The 18,330-nt window shown below is 38.2% G+C and overlaps 1 protein-coding gene across 1 annotated transcript in view; it reads right to left on the bottom strand.

The window, feature by feature from the left end:
* Positions 1-1,726: 1,726 nt before the first annotated feature.
* Positions 1,727-18,330, bottom strand: part of Prp31 (pre-mRNA processing factor 31) — a 44,743-nt gene continuing 28,139 nt past the window's right edge. The window contains exons 8-10 of the mRNA XM_067157505.2: positions 8,497-8,646; positions 4,855-5,082; positions 1,727-2,021 (exon numbers count right to left, since the gene is read on the bottom strand). Of these exons, the coding sequence (XP_067013606.1) occupies positions 1,920-2,021; positions 4,855-5,082; positions 8,497-8,646 (480 nt within the window). The 3' untranslated portion in view covers positions 1,727-1,919. The remainder of the gene's footprint in view (positions 2,022-4,854; positions 5,083-8,496; positions 8,647-18,330) is intronic.

Raw genomic sequence — 18,330 nt, 5'->3', positions numbered from 1 at the left:
ATGCTACAGAGTAATTTCAACTCGAAATTTATCCGCTCCGCGTCATAATAGAATGCGCATTCCGGAACTCACTTCGGTGGGTCTACAGTGCGCTTCATGATTGCTAAGTTGAATGAAATCGGAATTCTTTTGTATTCAACCTTTTAAGGAACGCCGTAATATCACGCAACAGGCAGTGTGCAGGAAAACAGAATCCGCGAACATCGGCGATGCCGACAGCTGACGAAAAAACGTGGCTCATATAATAATAATAATAATAATAATAATAATAATAATAATAATATTGTCATTGCCGGTGAAACTGCATTGCTTTATTTTAATGCGAGCCCAAACGGTCTTATGGTTTTAAAGGAGAAATTGCCAGCCGGGAAATCGTACAAGTGTGAGGGATGGGGGTCACAGTAGTGCGTTGCAATGCACATGGAAGCAAGGTACTTTATCCCCTCGTCATAGGAAAGTTCGATAAGCCACAATGTTTTAAGAGCGTCGGGCACTTTCCATGCCAGTACAAAGCATCTATAATAAAAATGCAAACAGTAAAGAAATCCAAAAAATAATGCATTTGCACAGGGGAACCAGCATAATTTATCCTCGTCTTCGAATTGTGCGATTTTTTTCTTTCGTTGCGTGAGGTTATGTTTGTCAGCGATTTATCCAAGTGCATTATTTGAACATTGTAAATGCACCTTGTTGGATACATTTCGGAAATAGTTTTTTCCATGGCATTTGAAAGGTTTAAACTGTGAATCGAGGTGATTGCATGTATTAATGGGTCTCAGAATACTCTGTGACGCAGCAAGTGCCATGGCGGGAAATCGTACAAGGATAGAGTCATAGGACAGTTCGATTTTAAGGGCATCGGGTACTTTCTGTGTAAATACAAGGCATCTAAAATGCATACAGTACAGTAATCCAATTAATGAAGCACTTGCACATGGGAGCCAGCATAGATTTCTCCTCGTCTTTGAATCGTGCTTTTTTTTCCTTTCTTTCGTTGCGTGAGGTTATGTTTACCAGTGAGATATCCGAGTGCATTATTTGGATACTGTAAATGCACCTTCATGGATACATTTTGGAAATAGTTCTTTTTTCATGGCATTTGAAAGGTATAAACTGTGAATCAAGGTTAGCTGCGTGCAGTAACGGGCCTTAGAATATTTTGTAACGCGGCAAGGGTTGGTACTTCTGAATTGCGAATTGGCGGTTAATTCAAAATCACGTAATTCAAAGTCTGATTTTTGGGTCTCAACAACTTCGAATTAACGAGGTTTTACTGTATTGTGAATGGTATCTTGCATCAGTGAATGACCATTTATTCGATACTCAGCTTGTGCTCTTTTCGGATGAGGGCTGGTTTAATCTTAATGGTCGTGTGAACAGTCATAACTCTCGCTATTGTTGTGCAGAAAATCCTAATATTGTTTTTGAAGTCCGTCATTATGAAGGATGACACTTTCAGCATCTTTTACAAGGTAAGATATCATATAAGACTGTATACACGCTTAAAGCAGGGCGGCCGCACGCGACGTAAGTTGGGCTGAGGCAGCTGCCCTAGCGCAGAGTACGAACACCATGTGCTTGGTCTGGGTTTATAAGAGAACCATGTATATGAACAGAGCAGAGGGACAAAGGCTTATCAACAATATCTCGAAAAAACAGTAGATCAACGGTAAAAAGGTGGAACTAAATGGTAAGAGACACTTGCCACAAAAGTATCAAAGGAAAATTTTGCTTAAAAAATTCCATTTAAAAGATTAAGACATGGTAGTAAAAGAATCACACAATCACTGCTTTACTGATAAGCATTCACACAATTTAGCCATTTTTACAGAAACTCATTTCTTTCATTCATTAAAATTATTAGGTACAAATAAATACAAGGAAAATATATATACACCCACATTCGTTTTCAACAGATCTTACTTCTGTAATTTCAAAAAACCAGCAGTGTTGGAGAAATATTTGGCATTGGCTTCATTCACCTTCTTTTCAGCAGCCTGCGGGTTAACAATTTCCAAGCCCTGCAAAGGGAAAGAGCATATGTCAATGTTCAAAATGCCAAAAGGGCGAGGGAATACACAAAAAAGACTGGAGGCTTGGGATAGAGGAGAGGAAACAAGCAAGGGATAAATGTAGTGACACATCAGAGTACGTAGAACAATGATAGACAAAAGCTATTTCAGAGGGTGGGACCAAGACTACTAAGTGAAGATGCAGGACTTTGCAAACAAGCACCAGAAAAACTAATTTACATGGTCCTGCTATCACAGTAAGACAACTATCACATTGTTATTCAACAAATAAAATCTGCTATGTACTGGCACTCAGGGTGACCGTATTGCTGAAGGTTCAAATCAGGACATCTGTTCTCATAGTAATTCTTTAACACTGTACAATGAGAAGAGCTTAAATAATTTATTTTCCTTTTTTAATATCATTCATAGTGTGAATTACCGAAGCATAGGCAACGGCTGAGTGGTCTAGTACCGTATAATCTCGAATACCACCCACACTTTTTTTTTTAAATATCGCTTCTAAAAATTGAATGCGGGTCTTATTCAACCCTTTCATTTCGTGGTGCGATACTTCGCGGTCTTAGGGATTGTTATGTTTTTAATTGTATTTTTGTTTTAAGGGTTGGCGTTGGATTCAACCACGTCTTCCGACAACGTTTGTTTGAAAATAACAAGTGGATGTGTATAGGCCTACTGTATTGTTCCCTCGAATGTATTTCATGTGATAATGGAGATTTGTTCTATAATATAAAAGTTGGCTGTAGTTTATAAGCTCGTACAGTAGAACCTCGATTATACGTTCCCAGAAACTATGTTTTACCATATTATTAGTTCAAATTACGTGGCGACGCAAGCATCCTATTTAAATCACGTTGTAAAAATTCTGCATTATCCGTTCCTCGAAGAAACGATTTCCCGGATCAACCGTCCAGAAATTTCAGTCCCATTAACGCTAAATCCTCGATCACGTGTTTTTCAAGAAACTGTATCTCACCAAAGGACGGTTACGGCATACTTACGGATCTTGGTGTTAACGTCCCGTTATTGCGGTAATTTCAGGAAGCAGGTACCGTACTGTACCGTACTGGAAAAGCGATCGGCGGTGAACTTGCATAAGGGACCATCTTAGCATCGCATTCGGGTGTTAACGTTTACAGAATCCTCTGAAATCATAAAGCAGAGTGTGTCCACAACAAATGGAAAGAAACAACACATTTCGGCAGGCTCTACTTGAAGACGAAACGAGTTTCGTCAAATGTTCGTAGTTGCAAAACATCTACATTATGTCCAGGGTTACCGGTACATGTTATTTTTTTTACTTTTTTTTTTGGGTGTTTTGCTGAACAGGTTTTCGGCACTTCCCTCAGGCAACCGTATAGTCACTGGGCTTTCAGCCAGAAATCAGAACCGCTCCTTAAGTACCAGTAACACACGAATTTAGTATTTTAATATTATTGTATACTGGTACGATTATGTTATCGAGACCAAAACAGATGATGCACCTTACATAATATACATAATAAAGTCAAGGGAGTTTTTGGCATTGCCTGGAACTGTTTTGGTCCTAATATAAGACTGGGAATTTCACGTTTTGTGTTAAAATGTTTGCGCATGTTATATTTAAAAACTTAGTATCATTTAGCAGTCGTACCAACCTGTACAGTGAGCGTGTTTTCCAGCTGATTCAAGGTCGCGAATAACCGTAATTTCGATAGTGTTAATGATATGTTTTTTCCTTTCCAATTTGATTATGATTAGTGACGAGCAGATTTGAGTATAATACATTCGAGAACTTGAGGATCGATACTTAGATTCAAAACCATATTCTCGAGTTCAACATAACCTTTAAAAGTCGATGTAAGCCTAATTTACGCAGTACAATATTTCCATAAACTGACTACGAACAGCATACCGGTGACCAAATTACAAATGATGATTAAAAAGGGATTTCGCCACCATGTTGGGCGCTTTTGTATCTTATGTGCTTTACTGTATTATATTCGAGAATTAAAAACTACTTGTGGTCGATTGTTGTTTGGCTTGGCGTTATGAGTATTAGATTTTTCAAAGAGTTCGGCTGATCAAAGTTGCTAAACTGAAAGAAGTTTTCAGAGGAAACTGACGAAGTTATCTCTGTAAAACTGAACGTAAAGTTTTGAGATCTTTAAGTCGCGTACCGGTAATTAATGAAAGGCTAGGTCAAGCAACAAGGAAACCTGAAAAAATTTAACAACAGATTATACCCGAAAAAGAATCAACAATTAAAATAAGTATAATCTGTTGTTAAATGTTTCCTTTTTCAACTATTTTCAAAATTTTATTTAATCATAAATTAGTTTCGACAGACTTAAGAACCTAACAGTTATAGATTAACTAATTTGAACACTGAATAGAAATGGCTTCCTCTGTAATAAATGACAGAAAAATACAAGAAAACTGTTTTTAAAAATCAGAAAATAAGAAGTAACAGAAAAATTTGGGAAGGAAGAATCGGCTACTAAGCTGGCAGTAGGCTACTAAGCTAGCAATAGATTATGGAATAGGAGTGCAAATTGTCTGCGATATTAAGAAGAACAAGGCAAAGCTGGAAGAATTTGTATGGATCAGAGATAGCAGTGGCGGACCTTAAAACTGTAAAACTTTTATAAAGCCTACACTTGAAGAGTTAGATTTTGCACATTTTCAGTGGTTCAACCAAATCCACACTCATCACACTTCCAATAGTAACATCAGCAGCACGAATCATTATTGGATCAATGAGAATGTGCTGCTTTCTAAATCTAGTAAACTTAATAGTTCCATTACAAAGGAGAGTAATACAACAGTAAAGATGTCTTACCTGAAGGGGTGTGAATGCAACACTGGATGCAGTTCCTGACACCTGCTTCTTCACTGTTGTACTGCCTCCCCACACCTGTTGCTGCTTCTGAAGGTTCTTCTGTAATGTTTTGGATATCCTAACCTTAGTCTTCTCATCTATTTGGGGTAGCCTGATACGTCCAGTTCCTGTCTTGCCTATGGTTCCTCGAGAGTACCCCAGATCGTCCTGGTAGGCATCATCCTCAATCTAACAACACAGAGAAAAAAATTAAAAATTCAAGCATAAGAAAGCAAACAAGGAAAGAAACGCAGAAAAACAAACAAGAGATCTAGAATATAGAAATTTAAGATTTGACGTTCAAGATAATAACTGGGAGGAGAGATCTGGAATGTAGAAATTTAAGATATGACATTCAGGATAACAACTGGGAAGACATGAAAAGAATCAGAAACATAGAAATCAGAGAGAGAACTGTATACACTAAATTGCAAGACAAGATAACAGATATGATGAGAATGGAAGAAGATAAGAGTTCCAAAGCAAGTATTTACGAAGAAAATAATAGGAAGACAATAAGGAAGGTCCAAGAAGAGGTGGATGGATAAGGCGAAGGAGATTATAGAGAAGAGAGGAGTAAAAATAGAAAAAAATATTGGAGGAAGAAAGGGAATGGTGGAGAGAGAGATAACTGTGGAGGTCCTTGATTCACACGACCCAAAAGATTGGAAATGGGAAATGAAGAAATAAGTTATTTGCAGGCAGTAAGAAAGATTACACATATTTTAGCAAAAAATGCCTACACGCCACGGAAGTCCATGGAGTAGAGAAAGAAGTCTCCCACGACATTAATGAGGAAAAAGTATTTAGCGCTACGCCTGGTCGCCTTTTCCCTTAGGAATTAACTAAGGAATCATGACATCTGTAGATCAGTGGAAGTGTGTTAGTCTGTGAATTCTAAGACCACAGATTTGAAACCAGTAATGGTAGTCAGATTTTTGAAGGGCAGATAAAAGTCCATTCACTGCTCCATGTCGTACAATGTCAGCACGTAGAAGATCTGAGGTGAAACATTCCAAGAAAATTAATTAAAACCCAGCCAGGAATGTCCAACAGAGATCCAGTTTGCACTGCAATCCACTAAAGTAAAATGGAACTTCAAAATTTACGCACAGCCAGCCTAAAAAGTGTCAAATAAAAATGTCTGCAACATGGTAGCTGAGGCCAAAGGATTACAGTAGAACCTCGCTTATACGTCCCCAGGAAACTACGTTTTCCTGTATTATCCATTCAAATTACGTGGTCCCGCGAGCATCCTAATTAAATCACGCTGTAAAAATTCCGTATTATCCATTCCTTGAAGAAACGATTTCCCGTATCAACCGTCCAGAAATTTCAGTCCCATCAACGTTAAATCCTCGATCAAGCGTTTTTCAAGAAACTGTATCTCACAAAAGGACGGCTACGGCATACTAACGGATCTTGGTGTTGATGTCCCGTCATTGCGGTAATTCGAGGAAGTACTATACTGGAAAAGCGATTGGCAGTGAACTTGGACCAGGGATAAATCTTAGTGTCGCATTTGGGTGCTATCGTTTAGAGCATTGAAATCATAAAGCAGAGAGTGTCCACAACAATTGGAAGGAGACAGAGCGCATTTCGACAGCTCTACTTGAAGACGGAACAAGTTTCGTCAAATGTTCGTACTGTACTTGCAAAACGTCTTCATTATGTCCAGGGTCAGATATTTATTTATTTTTTTACTTTTTTGGGTGTATCGCCGAACAGGTTTTCGGCACTTCCCTCAGGGCACTGTATAGTCACTGAGCTTTCAGGCAGGAATCGAAACTGCTCCTTCTTAAGTACGGTACCACAAATTTAGTACCAGTATTTTAATATTATCGTACAGTATACGATTATGTTATAGAGACCAGAACAGATGTTGCACCTTACATAACATAAAGCCATGTGCGGATTTGGGATTGCCTATTACCGTTTTGGTCCTAATGTAAGACTGGGAATTTCAAATTTTTGTGTTAAAATGTTATAAAAACCACAGTCGTTTTATTTGCACACATTACATTTAAAAACTTTGTATCATTTCGCACTCATACCGACTTGTAGAGCGAGCACGCTTTCTAGCTGAGCTCAAGATCGCAAATAACCGTAAATTCGGATGTTTTGATAATTTTTCTCTTTCCGATTTGATTGTGATTAGTTACAGGCAGTATTGAATATAATGCATTCGAGGACTTGAATATCGATACTTACATTCGAAACCATATTCTCAAGTTCAACAAAACCTTTAAAAGTCGATGTAGGCCTAATTTACGTGGTACAAGATTTACATAAACTGACTACGACAGTATACCGGTGACCAAATTACAAGGGAAGATTTAAAGAAAAAGGGATTTCGCCATTATGGTGGGCACTTTGGTATCCAATGTGCTTTATTTTATTAGATTAGAGAATTAAGAACTACTTGTAGTCAATTGTTGTTTGGCTTGGTGTTATTAGGTTTTTCGAACAGTTTGACTGATCAAAGTTCCTGAACTGAAAGAAATTTTAAGAGGAAACTGACAAAGTTTCCCCAGTAAAACTGAATGTAAAGTTTCGAGATTTTTAAGTCGCATACCGGCAATTAATGTTTGAAGCTGGCCCTGCAGTCGAACTTGCCAGCCTCTCACCCAGACGCCCCGGGTTTGATTCCCGGACAGATCAGGCATTTTTACCTAGATATGAGGGCTGGTTCAAGGTTCACTCATTCTTCGATTACCTTTAATTGAGGCGCTAGTTAATGGTGAGATGGTAACCCCGGTCTAAAGAGCCAGGAATAACGGCCGAGAGGATTCGTCACAGTCATGCGTCACCTCGTAATCTGCAGGCCTTTGGATCGAGCAGCGTTGCTTAGTAGGCGGAAGGCCCATTGGGGCTGTAATTTCTTTTAAGGGTGTTTGTAAGATAATAAGTATACATATTTCTTTTTTGTGATGTTTAGCCAAATTGTTGTGGTTCATTCGTTCCCGGATTTTCCGTTTCCCCGTGTTGTATGTCTTTTTTTGTGGTCCCTCCAAATATGGAGAATCGAGGTTCCACTGTATTATTATTATTATTATTGTGGACATGATAACAAACTTTTGGTCTTTTCCAGTGTCAGAAAACAAGGTGAAATTCTGTAATTTTATTTATTATTTCTTCTACCGCATTCCTCCCGGATTCATCTAATGACCTTGCTGTTCACTTTGCAAGCACATACGATGGAACAAGAAACATCTTAACTGGAGTTCGGGATTTTTAAAAGATATTTGCTTAGATGGTTTACATCATTCATTGTCAATGGTAAATCACCATTTGTACGGTATATGTAAAGAAAAATAAAGTTTTCCTGATCGGGGATAGATGTACAACAAAATTAAAAAACATGTAAGCTCATTTTATCCTAAGATAAACAGTGTGAAAATTATCAATTTGATGCTGTTACTGTACGGCACCCCTTGTGAATTTTATTTCTCTCTCTCCATGATGAAAGTAAGATCCACGTTGCACTATGACTTTCTTTCTGTATCATGATGTTCATGTTAATTTTTTAAATACCAAAAAAAGAGCAATCCCAACTGAACCATCCTAAAAAGCACACAAGATCAAAATTAATTTTCAACTCACATCAGCAAAGTTGAGTCTGTTGGCTTGTTTCCTAAATTCTGTCATGGCATAACGTTCCTTCATCTTTCGAACTCGCTTCCCTCCCCGCTTCTTACGACTGGCATCGATGGGCTTGGGAAGGGGCTTGACAAATTTCACAGGTGGCGGTTCCTAAGACAAGAAAGTTAGACATAATAAGTAATGTAAAACATAAACCAGTAATAAGTGCCTTGTAATTAAGTTATTTTAAAATCTTTTGCAACAAGCTCAAGTATGTCACCAGAATTATGCATTTGAAGATCTGGAAAAATACATACAAGTGTCAAATCACGTCATAGAGATAGAAACAAGAAAAGGAACATGTAATAGGATGAACATTATGGCAGATCATTGCAGAAAGAGAAGGCAAGGACAAACATGAAAATACAAAAGAACAAGGACAATCTCGACATCTTCATACAGTGTCATCTTCAAATACATACGGTCTCTCCTCATCAATTCCAAATCTTCTAAATCCTTCTCTCCTCAGTCCCAAATGTGCTCATTTCTGCATCCCAGGACAGGAGAGAGCCAATCAAATCGATGATGATGATGATTGTTGTTTAAAGAGGCCTAACAGCTAGGTCATCAACCCCTAATGATACGATGTGCAACTAAATTAAACGATAATTAAAACTTCAAAATACATCCACAGACTAAAATCTAAAATGAATGAAGATGAAAAAATGACCATGAATCCAAAACAATCAGGAGATCCAATTCACAATCACTGATTTTCTGAGATGATTGTTGTTGTCCAAACAGGTCCAAAATCCAAGTCACTGGCTCCTCATAATAGTACTAATCACAGGTAACGCAGACTCATGGTGATACTGACCCATGGTATGTCATACACAATGGCACCACTCACAGGCAACACAGATCCATGGTGTTCCTAACATGAGGGTATGACTCACAAGCAACGCAGATCCATGGTGTTCCTCATATAGTGGGACTAATCACGGGTGCTGGTATTCCCGTGGTGTTACTCACATAGTGGAACTAGTCACAGGCCATATATACTCATGGTGTCATTCACATAGTGGTACTAATCACAATCAATGTAAACCCACGGTGTATCACACATTATGGTACCATCCACAGGCAACACAGACCTATGGTGACCCGCACATAGTGGTACTACTCTCAGGCAACGCAGACCCATGGTGTTCCTCACATAGTGGTACTAATCACGGGCAACAGGCAAACCCGTGGGGTTCCTCACATAGTTGTACTAATCACAGGCAACATAGACTCATGGTGTTCTTCATAATGGTACTACTCATAGGTAACACAGACCCATTCCGAATACAGGGAAACTGACACATTCCAGCGCAGCGTACGGCACCTTTCCTCGCATGGACACTTGTCTTACATAAAATCAGCTTCATGGTCCGTATCGCACTTCAATAGATTCACAATTAAGTATATTTATTTTTCATCTAGTCGATACAATGATTGCTTAAGGCAATTTAATGGTTAAAAGTTGTACATGTTTCATCTATTATCAACATCTTCAGCCACATAACACTGTTTTGATGAAAAATATATAAATTGACAAAGTAATGCTTTAGAGGAAGTGTCCTTAAAATTAACATACGATTGACAACATTAAAACAAACAAATAATTCAAGAGAAAATATATAAATTATTTCTACAATTGAAAGCAGTCGTCAAGGAAACACTAGTACAATATTCTATACAGAATATGTCCTAATGAATATTCTTTTCTTAATAATTCATGAAAAAAGCTCAATTTATAAATTAAAAATTATACAATTCATAAGTAATTGTCGAAATGAAGAAATCCAGATATCACAGTGTGGTTCTTATTATTAATGCAGATGAAAATATAACTAATTCCTAGTTGTCAATTCTTATTAAGCCTGCTTTCCTTTGGAACAGTAACTCCTTTCATTCTTTCACAGTTTTGTGTCTGGTGTAATACTGATGATACATTCTTCCTTGCTCCTGCACCTGAGGAGGTGGAGGAGCAGGGGATATAGGTGTGTCAAGAACCTCCTTGCTGTCACCTATAGCTTCAACTCAGGAGGAATAAGTTGTAGGGCTATCTGTAGGTGAAGAAATTCCAATTCTTTTTTCGTGATCTTTCTCAATCATTTTCAAATATACTAGAATTTGATAATATGATGGATTCTTATATTCTACAGCCTCATTAAGGTTATCTTTTTTTACAAGTTAATCTAGATGAATGTATAGATCTTGATATGTGTTCATTAAGCTGCCCTTTTTTAATTTTTTTATGGTCAGGTCTTGTTCTATGTTGGTAAATTTATGACCTGTGGCAGTTGTGTGATCCCATAGCTGAGAATCTTCTATGTTTTTCAGCATTCACATGTTCCAAATATCTAACTTTAAAATTGCGGCCAGATTGTCCTATGTATGTATTGTTGCATTCAAAGCATGCGAGTTTATATATTCTCGAATCAAAAAATTTATCCTTTTCCGAGAGATTTATTGTATCATGGTTGAAAATACTATGTTTCATGTTGTTATTGGTGGAACATGCAAATTTGAAATTTTTTCTCTTAAATAAATTTGTTATTACGTGTATGTTTGGATTATTATATGTGAACTTTATGTATTTTTCAGTTTTACTAGGTTCGATTGCTAATTTAGATTGTTGCTTCTCCGAAAATTTATTTTATCAATCATATTATTGTTGAAACCATTCAAGAGGGCTTGTTGTCGGATAAACACCAGTTCTTTATTCCTTTCAGATTTGGGTAAAGGAATACTAAACGCTCTGTTAACGTAACTATAATATGCTGATCTTTTCTGTGCCTCAGGGTGTAACGAGTTGTTCTTTATAGTGGTCAGTGTGAAAGTGGATCTTCTGTGTATTTTGAAAGAAAATCCTTTTTCTTCTCTCGTTGTGACTATGTCCAGAAAATTCAGTGATCTTTCTACTACTTCTTCTAAAGTGAATTTTATATTGGAATCCAAATTATTCAATATATTTAAAACTTTATTGCTATCGGTGAGTCTGTTATCTATTATAGCATAAACATCGTCCACATAACGTGTCCAAAAATCCAAACCCTCTATTTGATTAATAATTTTCGTGTGTTCCAAATAGTCTAAGTATATATTAGCCAATATTCCTGATGTTGGGGCTCCCATTGAGAGTCCTTTTTGTCAGTAAATTTTATTATTAAACGTAAAATAATTTTGATTTAACACGAATTTTAAAACATTAATAAAATCTTCAATTTCTGGTATGCTTATTAATTTGTTCTTCGTTAAATTCTTCTTAATGATTCTGATAGTGTCTTCTATTGGAATGTTTGTATACATGTTGGTTATGTCAAATGAACATGTCGTGTGAGATGATCCAAGTTTAAAAATCTTTAACTAGATTGCAAAAATCCACTGAGTTTTTGATAGGTGTTTTATAATGAAATACATATTTACTTGATAAGAAATTATGTATAAATCTAGAAGTTTTATAAATGGGGCTATTTTTGAAATTTATGATAGGTCTAATCAGTTCTCCCTGTTTATGTAATTTCGACAGTGCTCTCGCATTCACAATTAAGTATTTATTTATTTTCCACCTACTCGATACAATGATTGCTCTCGCAGTCGGGAGTCTAGGGTTCATATTTATTAATGTTTGCACATCATGTTCATTAAACAAGAAAGACGTACTTTTTAATAGTTTTTTAAGATCCCTCTGAATACGTGATGTCGGGTCTTTATCAACTGTACTAAACGAATTGTTATTAAAAAAGGTTTGTTTTTTCAACATAAGCATTTCTATCTAGGGCTACAACTGTTCCTCCTTTATCTGCTTTTGTGACAATTAAGTTATTTAGCTTGATTTTTTGTTTCAAGTTATTAACCGCCTTATTGGTGCCTCGAAGTGATTGTAAACCTTTTACTAAAATACGAATTTTCTTCTTAGCTTCATACCTTATGTCATTCTGTAAATCTACAGGTAGATTCTGTATTGCTGTATCTGTTTCAGCTAATGTGGTGATTCAATCATAACTTTTGTTTGTACTTGGCCAATTGAAATTAGGGCCTTGACTTAAAATAGAGGTTTCTTCTTCATTAAATTCTACTCAAACAAGTTTTTAATTGGAGGTGGATAAACACTATCATCAACACTAGTCCGCGCAGCCGAGCGCCCGTCCCCTGCCTTGGTGGAATGTACATGATGGTACTAATCACAGGCAACGCCCAGACCTGTGGTGTTCCTAGGTAACGCAGATCCATGGTGTTCCTCACATGATGGTACTAGTTGCAAGTAACGTCCACCCAGGGTGTTCTTCACGTAATGCCACTAATCACAAGTAGTCTCATGGTTCTAATGTAATCATCCCTTGGTCGCTTCCTACGACAGGCAGGGGATACCGCGAGTGTATTCTTCGTTTGTGTCCTCCATCCACAGGGGGGTCAATCAAATCAATGATGGCAGTGTATGAAGATGTGGAAATTGTCCTTGTACTTTTTTACATTCATGTTTGTCCTTGTCTCCCATTTCTGTTGCTCCCTCTTTCCACACCGACCTACCATAATGTTCGTCCAAATGTGTTCCTTTTCTTCCTTTTCTCTCTATATATGATAGCGTCTGCAGATCTGTTTACCCTTCTGAGAGTGAATGCTTATAGAAGTGCTTTGCAGTATTAATGTAAATTTCTTTATTTGAAACACTTTCGTATAAATATACTCGGCCGGGCTAAGTGGCTCAGATGGTTGAGGCGCTGGCCTTCTGACCCCACTTGGCAGGTTCGATCCTGGCTCAGTCCGGTGGTATTTGAAGGTGCTCAAATACGTCAGCCTCGTGTCGGTAGATTTACTGGCACGTAAAAGAACTCCTGCGGGACTAAATTCCAGCACCTCGGCGTCTCTGAAGACCGTAAAAGTAGATAGTGGGACGTAAAGTAAATAACATTTATTATTATTATTATTATTATTATTATTATTATTAAATATACTCATTCAGTTCATACGCTGTAAAATTAAAGTGAACGTCCTTCTATGAAGGGTATTAAATAAATAGTGTTCTGTTTTACTGAAATCATATGAAATGCAATTTGGCTTGCTCATTGTACAACACTATTTCATATTTTCCTCTAGGTTCCATATTTGTGTCAGGCAGCCAGTGTTCCCCAAGGTTTCGCTAAATAGTTTCTGGAGTTCCCTACGACAAACTTCATCATCATCATCATCATCATCATTTCCCCTTGTCCAGCTCCTGCCAAGTCAGGGTGGTGATGGCACTTCTCCACTGTTGTCTCTCCTTCCACCATTCCTCTTCAGTAATTGTATTCCAGTCCAGTCTTATTTTTATTATACTGTTCTTCACAGAGTCTATCCATTTTGCCCTGGGCCTCCCTCTTGCCCCCTTTCCCTTTATCTTAACCTCTCAGTGTGGGACGACTTTCACTACCTGGCTACCCTGTGCTGCGGGAGGAGTATAGTACCAAGCGTGCTATGAGTGCAGGCTTTTAGTTAATTGGGCATAGATAACAAGTGGTTCAGTAGATTTTACCAAAATGTTCAGGTTGTCATTAGTGCATAAACACACAAACAGCATAATTTACTGAAATTATCCAAGGTCAATGAAGTGGAGGAATATTCTGAGCTTTCAAATCGAACAAGAGATATGGCTGAACCAAATATAAAAGTAGCTAGTACCCGGATTTTTTGAGAAATAAGAGCCCAATAGAGGTTTCTGTACTATGCTCATAAACATACACAATGCAAAAACTACATACATTTCCTCCACAGTAACTGGTACACATTCATTTAACCTCGATCGGAACGGAAATAACATACTGTGTGATCGCATGCAATGTTGAGCATAAATATCTGCCTATTCTACTAACATATTTACAGACTCAACAGTCAAAAACAACTGAAATTTTTCACACAGGATGTAAGCAGTTCTTTGCAGCATTCTGAGACCCATAATTTGCCGTAAATATTTCCCTTTGCCCTCTAAAATTATCCACGTCTTCTCACACAAACCCACCATCAATAACATTGCGGCCGATATTTTCCCTTGTATCAAAAGCAACATCAATGTCACGATCACTACTTTCATTCTCAAATTCTATATCCTAGTTTTTGCTTAACGAAACTAAACTTTCCGTATCATCATTTAGTAAAAAATCGTTAATTTTCGAATTTGCGACCACAAGAAAACATTTAGCTGCCATGATGTCAACAACAGAACTTGTTGGTTTTTCAGACACCATATTTATTTCATGTGTAATCGATAAAAACTCTATAGATATAAGTATCAAATGAAAGATTGATGCTTCATCTGTATATATATATCTTACTAAATTTGTAATAGTTCAAGAAATATTTGCTAGATAGAAGCACAAATCAGAAGCTGCTAAGCGCGTGCAATGCATGTCACTCCGCGACAGAGAGCGTTGGGGAGCCTGCGTGCAGCGTTCGGCACTCCACGTTGAGTGGTTAAGCTCCCCTGCAAATGAGGACAGTAGTGGCAGCCAGTAGTACTAGTAAGTAATGGCCACTATTAATTATCCCTCTACTGTCCCTGTGTACAGGGGTATTTCCGCTTCAACATCCAGTTGGCTACCAGTGACCACCAAACTCAAGCATGTTTGAGTTTAGTGGACGCCAGAGGGCCAGTAACAGGGTCACGTGACCTAGTGGCAGCCATTATTGGACGTGTCTTAATAGGTACTGGCCATCAGTAGAGCGCTAGACACTGTTGAAGGAGGAACTACTTTTGTGATTTACTTTACATATTTACTTTTGCTGCAAAATTGTTCACAATCTGAAGATGCGAAGCAAAAACCAACTGCTAGTGTATAATGGAGTAACACAATATCAGTACATTTTTAGAAACTTACACAAACTATGAACTACTATGTAATGTTTGTCATTCTGATTATGCCAACAAGGCAAAGAGGGAGATTTCAATGATAGAGGGTGAATTAATAGGACTAGGGGTCGCAGTTCCCTACTCCAGTCTTTTGAAAGCTATAAAGGCCAAGTACACAGGTGAACTCCTGAAAGTAAGTGAATCTAAAGGAACTCGAGCAGGCACCCTATTTTTGGTTAATATTTCTTGAAGCTGTTTTCTTAAACAATGTACAAAATTACAGTCTCATTAACAGCTTCCTTGTTCTATTCATCAACCAGCTCCATGTTCTCACACATCCTCTGACAATGCAGCATTCACCACGTCTACACAAAAACTAGCTACTGGCTGCCATTAGAACATTAAGATGGAAGGAATTACTGTCCTCATGTGTAAGTCTACTGTCAAGCCATTTCACTAGCTGCCAGTACCGGTCACCACTTCTGTCCCCATGTGCAGGGGGCTTTAGCCTAAACATTTGTTTTTTGTATCCTTCCCTCGTCCATCTTCATAACATGTATGTAGTTTTTGCATTGTGTATGTTTATGAGCATAGTACAGAAACCTCTATTGGGCTCTTATTTCTCAAAAAATCTGGGTACTAGCTACTTTTATATTTGGTTCAGCCATATCTCTTGTTCGATTTGAAAGCTCAGAATATTCCTCCACTTCATTTGGCAGTTTATTCTTCTCCAGCCTATAACTGAGTTTCTCTACCCCTACTTCTTTTCTGACCTCAACGTTTCTTACTCTGCCTCTCCTCGTCTTCCCTACCATACTCCTCAGGAACTTCATCTCAATGGTCTGAATTTTACTCTCATCTCTTGCTGTCAATGCAATAGTTAAAAATACACCTCCAACCAGAAAAGAAGAAAAAAAATATTATCATTTAGACTGTCACGGCCCGTGTAACTATTCATGATTTATATTTTTGGGCTTATGCCGTGTAAATAACTGTAAACACACTCAACGTTTCAAAAGGAACCTTGCCTTTCTTCATCAGGAGACAAAAGAGAAAAGAAACGACGTATTGATGGTTGCTAGGAGAAAGCAACAAGGAAGCTTCAAATGGTGCCCAAAGATGTAAAGGGGACGCCATTTTAGCCCAATGCTAGCGACAATGAATAGTAACAGCATAGCATTACTCTCTAATGGTTCTGCTTATAGGTAGCCATGATTCACTGCGGTTGTAACCTGTATCGCGGTTGAAATTATCTGGGTGTTTAAGTATTTCAACCACCTCCCTGATAATTCTTGGGTGATATTGCTTTATACGGGCAAGAACATCCACTTCTTGGAACAAGACATCATGACCAGGTGTTAAGGCATGATCAGCAACAGCTGATTTATCAGGTTGGTTGAGTCTGATACATCTGGTATGTTCTTTGATGCGAGTACACACCGTTCTCGAAGTCTGCCCAATATAAACCTTGCCACAAGTACAGGGAACTCTGCCTAAATTACAACAACCTGGTATCTACAAACTATCCTTAGTTGGTCGCAGGAGTTGCCTAATCTTAATTGATGTTCCAAAAACAGTTCGTACATGGTACCTACGTAAGATTTTAGCAGTACGATCCGTCGTGTTATGTATGTAAGGTAGGTAAGCAGTTCCTTTTACATCTTTTTTCTTAACAGACGTCAGATTATGTGCCGATTTTAGAACCCTTGAGATCAAAGCTCTGCTGTAACCGTCGCTCTCAAAGGTGATTCTCAAGGTGTTAATTTCCTCTTGTAGATCTGACGCTTCACAAATCCTCCTGGTCCTGGTAGTCAGAGTTGTAAGGATACCATGTTTCTGGGCAGGGTGATGGTGAGAATCTGCGTGGAGCAAAGAGTCTCCTTCCAAGGGATGCTATTCCTCCGAGACTGTATGTATGGCCTTCCCAAAATACATAAGGAGGGTGTTCCTCTTAGGCCTATTGTCAGTACGATTGGTTCCCCGACATATGCCCTTTCGAAATATTTAGGTAGTCTTCTTCAACCACACCTGGGTAACACCCCTTCATATATTAAGGATTCCACACACTTCATTGAGAAGTTAAAAACTATATCACTTCAGCCAGGCGATATCTTGGTGAGTCTCGACGTGGTGTCTCTGTTTACGCGAGTACCTGTTGATGGTGTCATGTCTCTCATTGATGATATTTTTACTGAAGAGATCGCAAGGCTTTTCTATCACTGCATGACCTCCTCCTACTTTCTATGGAATGGGAAATACAGTATTATGAACAGACAGATGGTGTGGCCATGGGAAATCCTCTCTCTCCTGTTGTGGCCAATTTCTTCATGGAAAACTTCGGCACCTTGCAAACCGAAGATCTGGTGGTGATATGTGGATGATACGTTCGTCATATGCCCAGAAACATGGTATCCTTACAACTCTGACTACCAGGACCAGGAGGATTTGTGAAGCGTCAGATCTACAAGAGGAAATTAACACCTTGAGAACCACCTTTGAGAGCGACGGTTGCAGCAGAGCTTTGATCTCAAGGGTTCTAAAATCGGCACATAATCTGACGTCTGTTAAGAAAAAGATGTAAAAGGAACTGCTTACCTACCTTACATACATAACACGACAGATCGTACTGCTAAAATCTTACGTAGGTACCATGTACGAACTGTTTTTGGAACATCAATTAAGATTAGGCAACTCCTGCGACCAACTAAGGATAGTTTGTAGATACCAGGTTGTTGTAATTTAGGCAGAGTTCCCTGTACTTGTGGCAAGGTTTATATTGGGCAGACTTCGAGAACGGTGTGTACTCGCATCAAAGAACATACCAGATGTATCAGACTCAACCAACCTGATAAATCAACTGTTGCTGATCATGCCTTAACACCTGGTCATGATGTCTTGTTCCAAGAAGTGGATGTTCTTGCCCGTATAAAGCAATATTGCCCAAGAATTATCAGGGAGGCGGTTGAAAAACGTAAACACCCAGA

The sequence above is a fragment of the Anabrus simplex genome, chromosome 13 (genome assembly GCF_040414725.1).
Source record: "Anabrus simplex isolate iqAnaSimp1 chromosome 13, ASM4041472v1, whole genome shotgun sequence".
Classification (NCBI taxonomy): domain Eukaryota; kingdom Metazoa; phylum Arthropoda; class Insecta; order Orthoptera; family Tettigoniidae; genus Anabrus; species Anabrus simplex.
The sequence above is the reverse complement of the archived record's forward strand: the minus strand, read 5'-3'. Positions and strand labels throughout refer to the sequence as shown.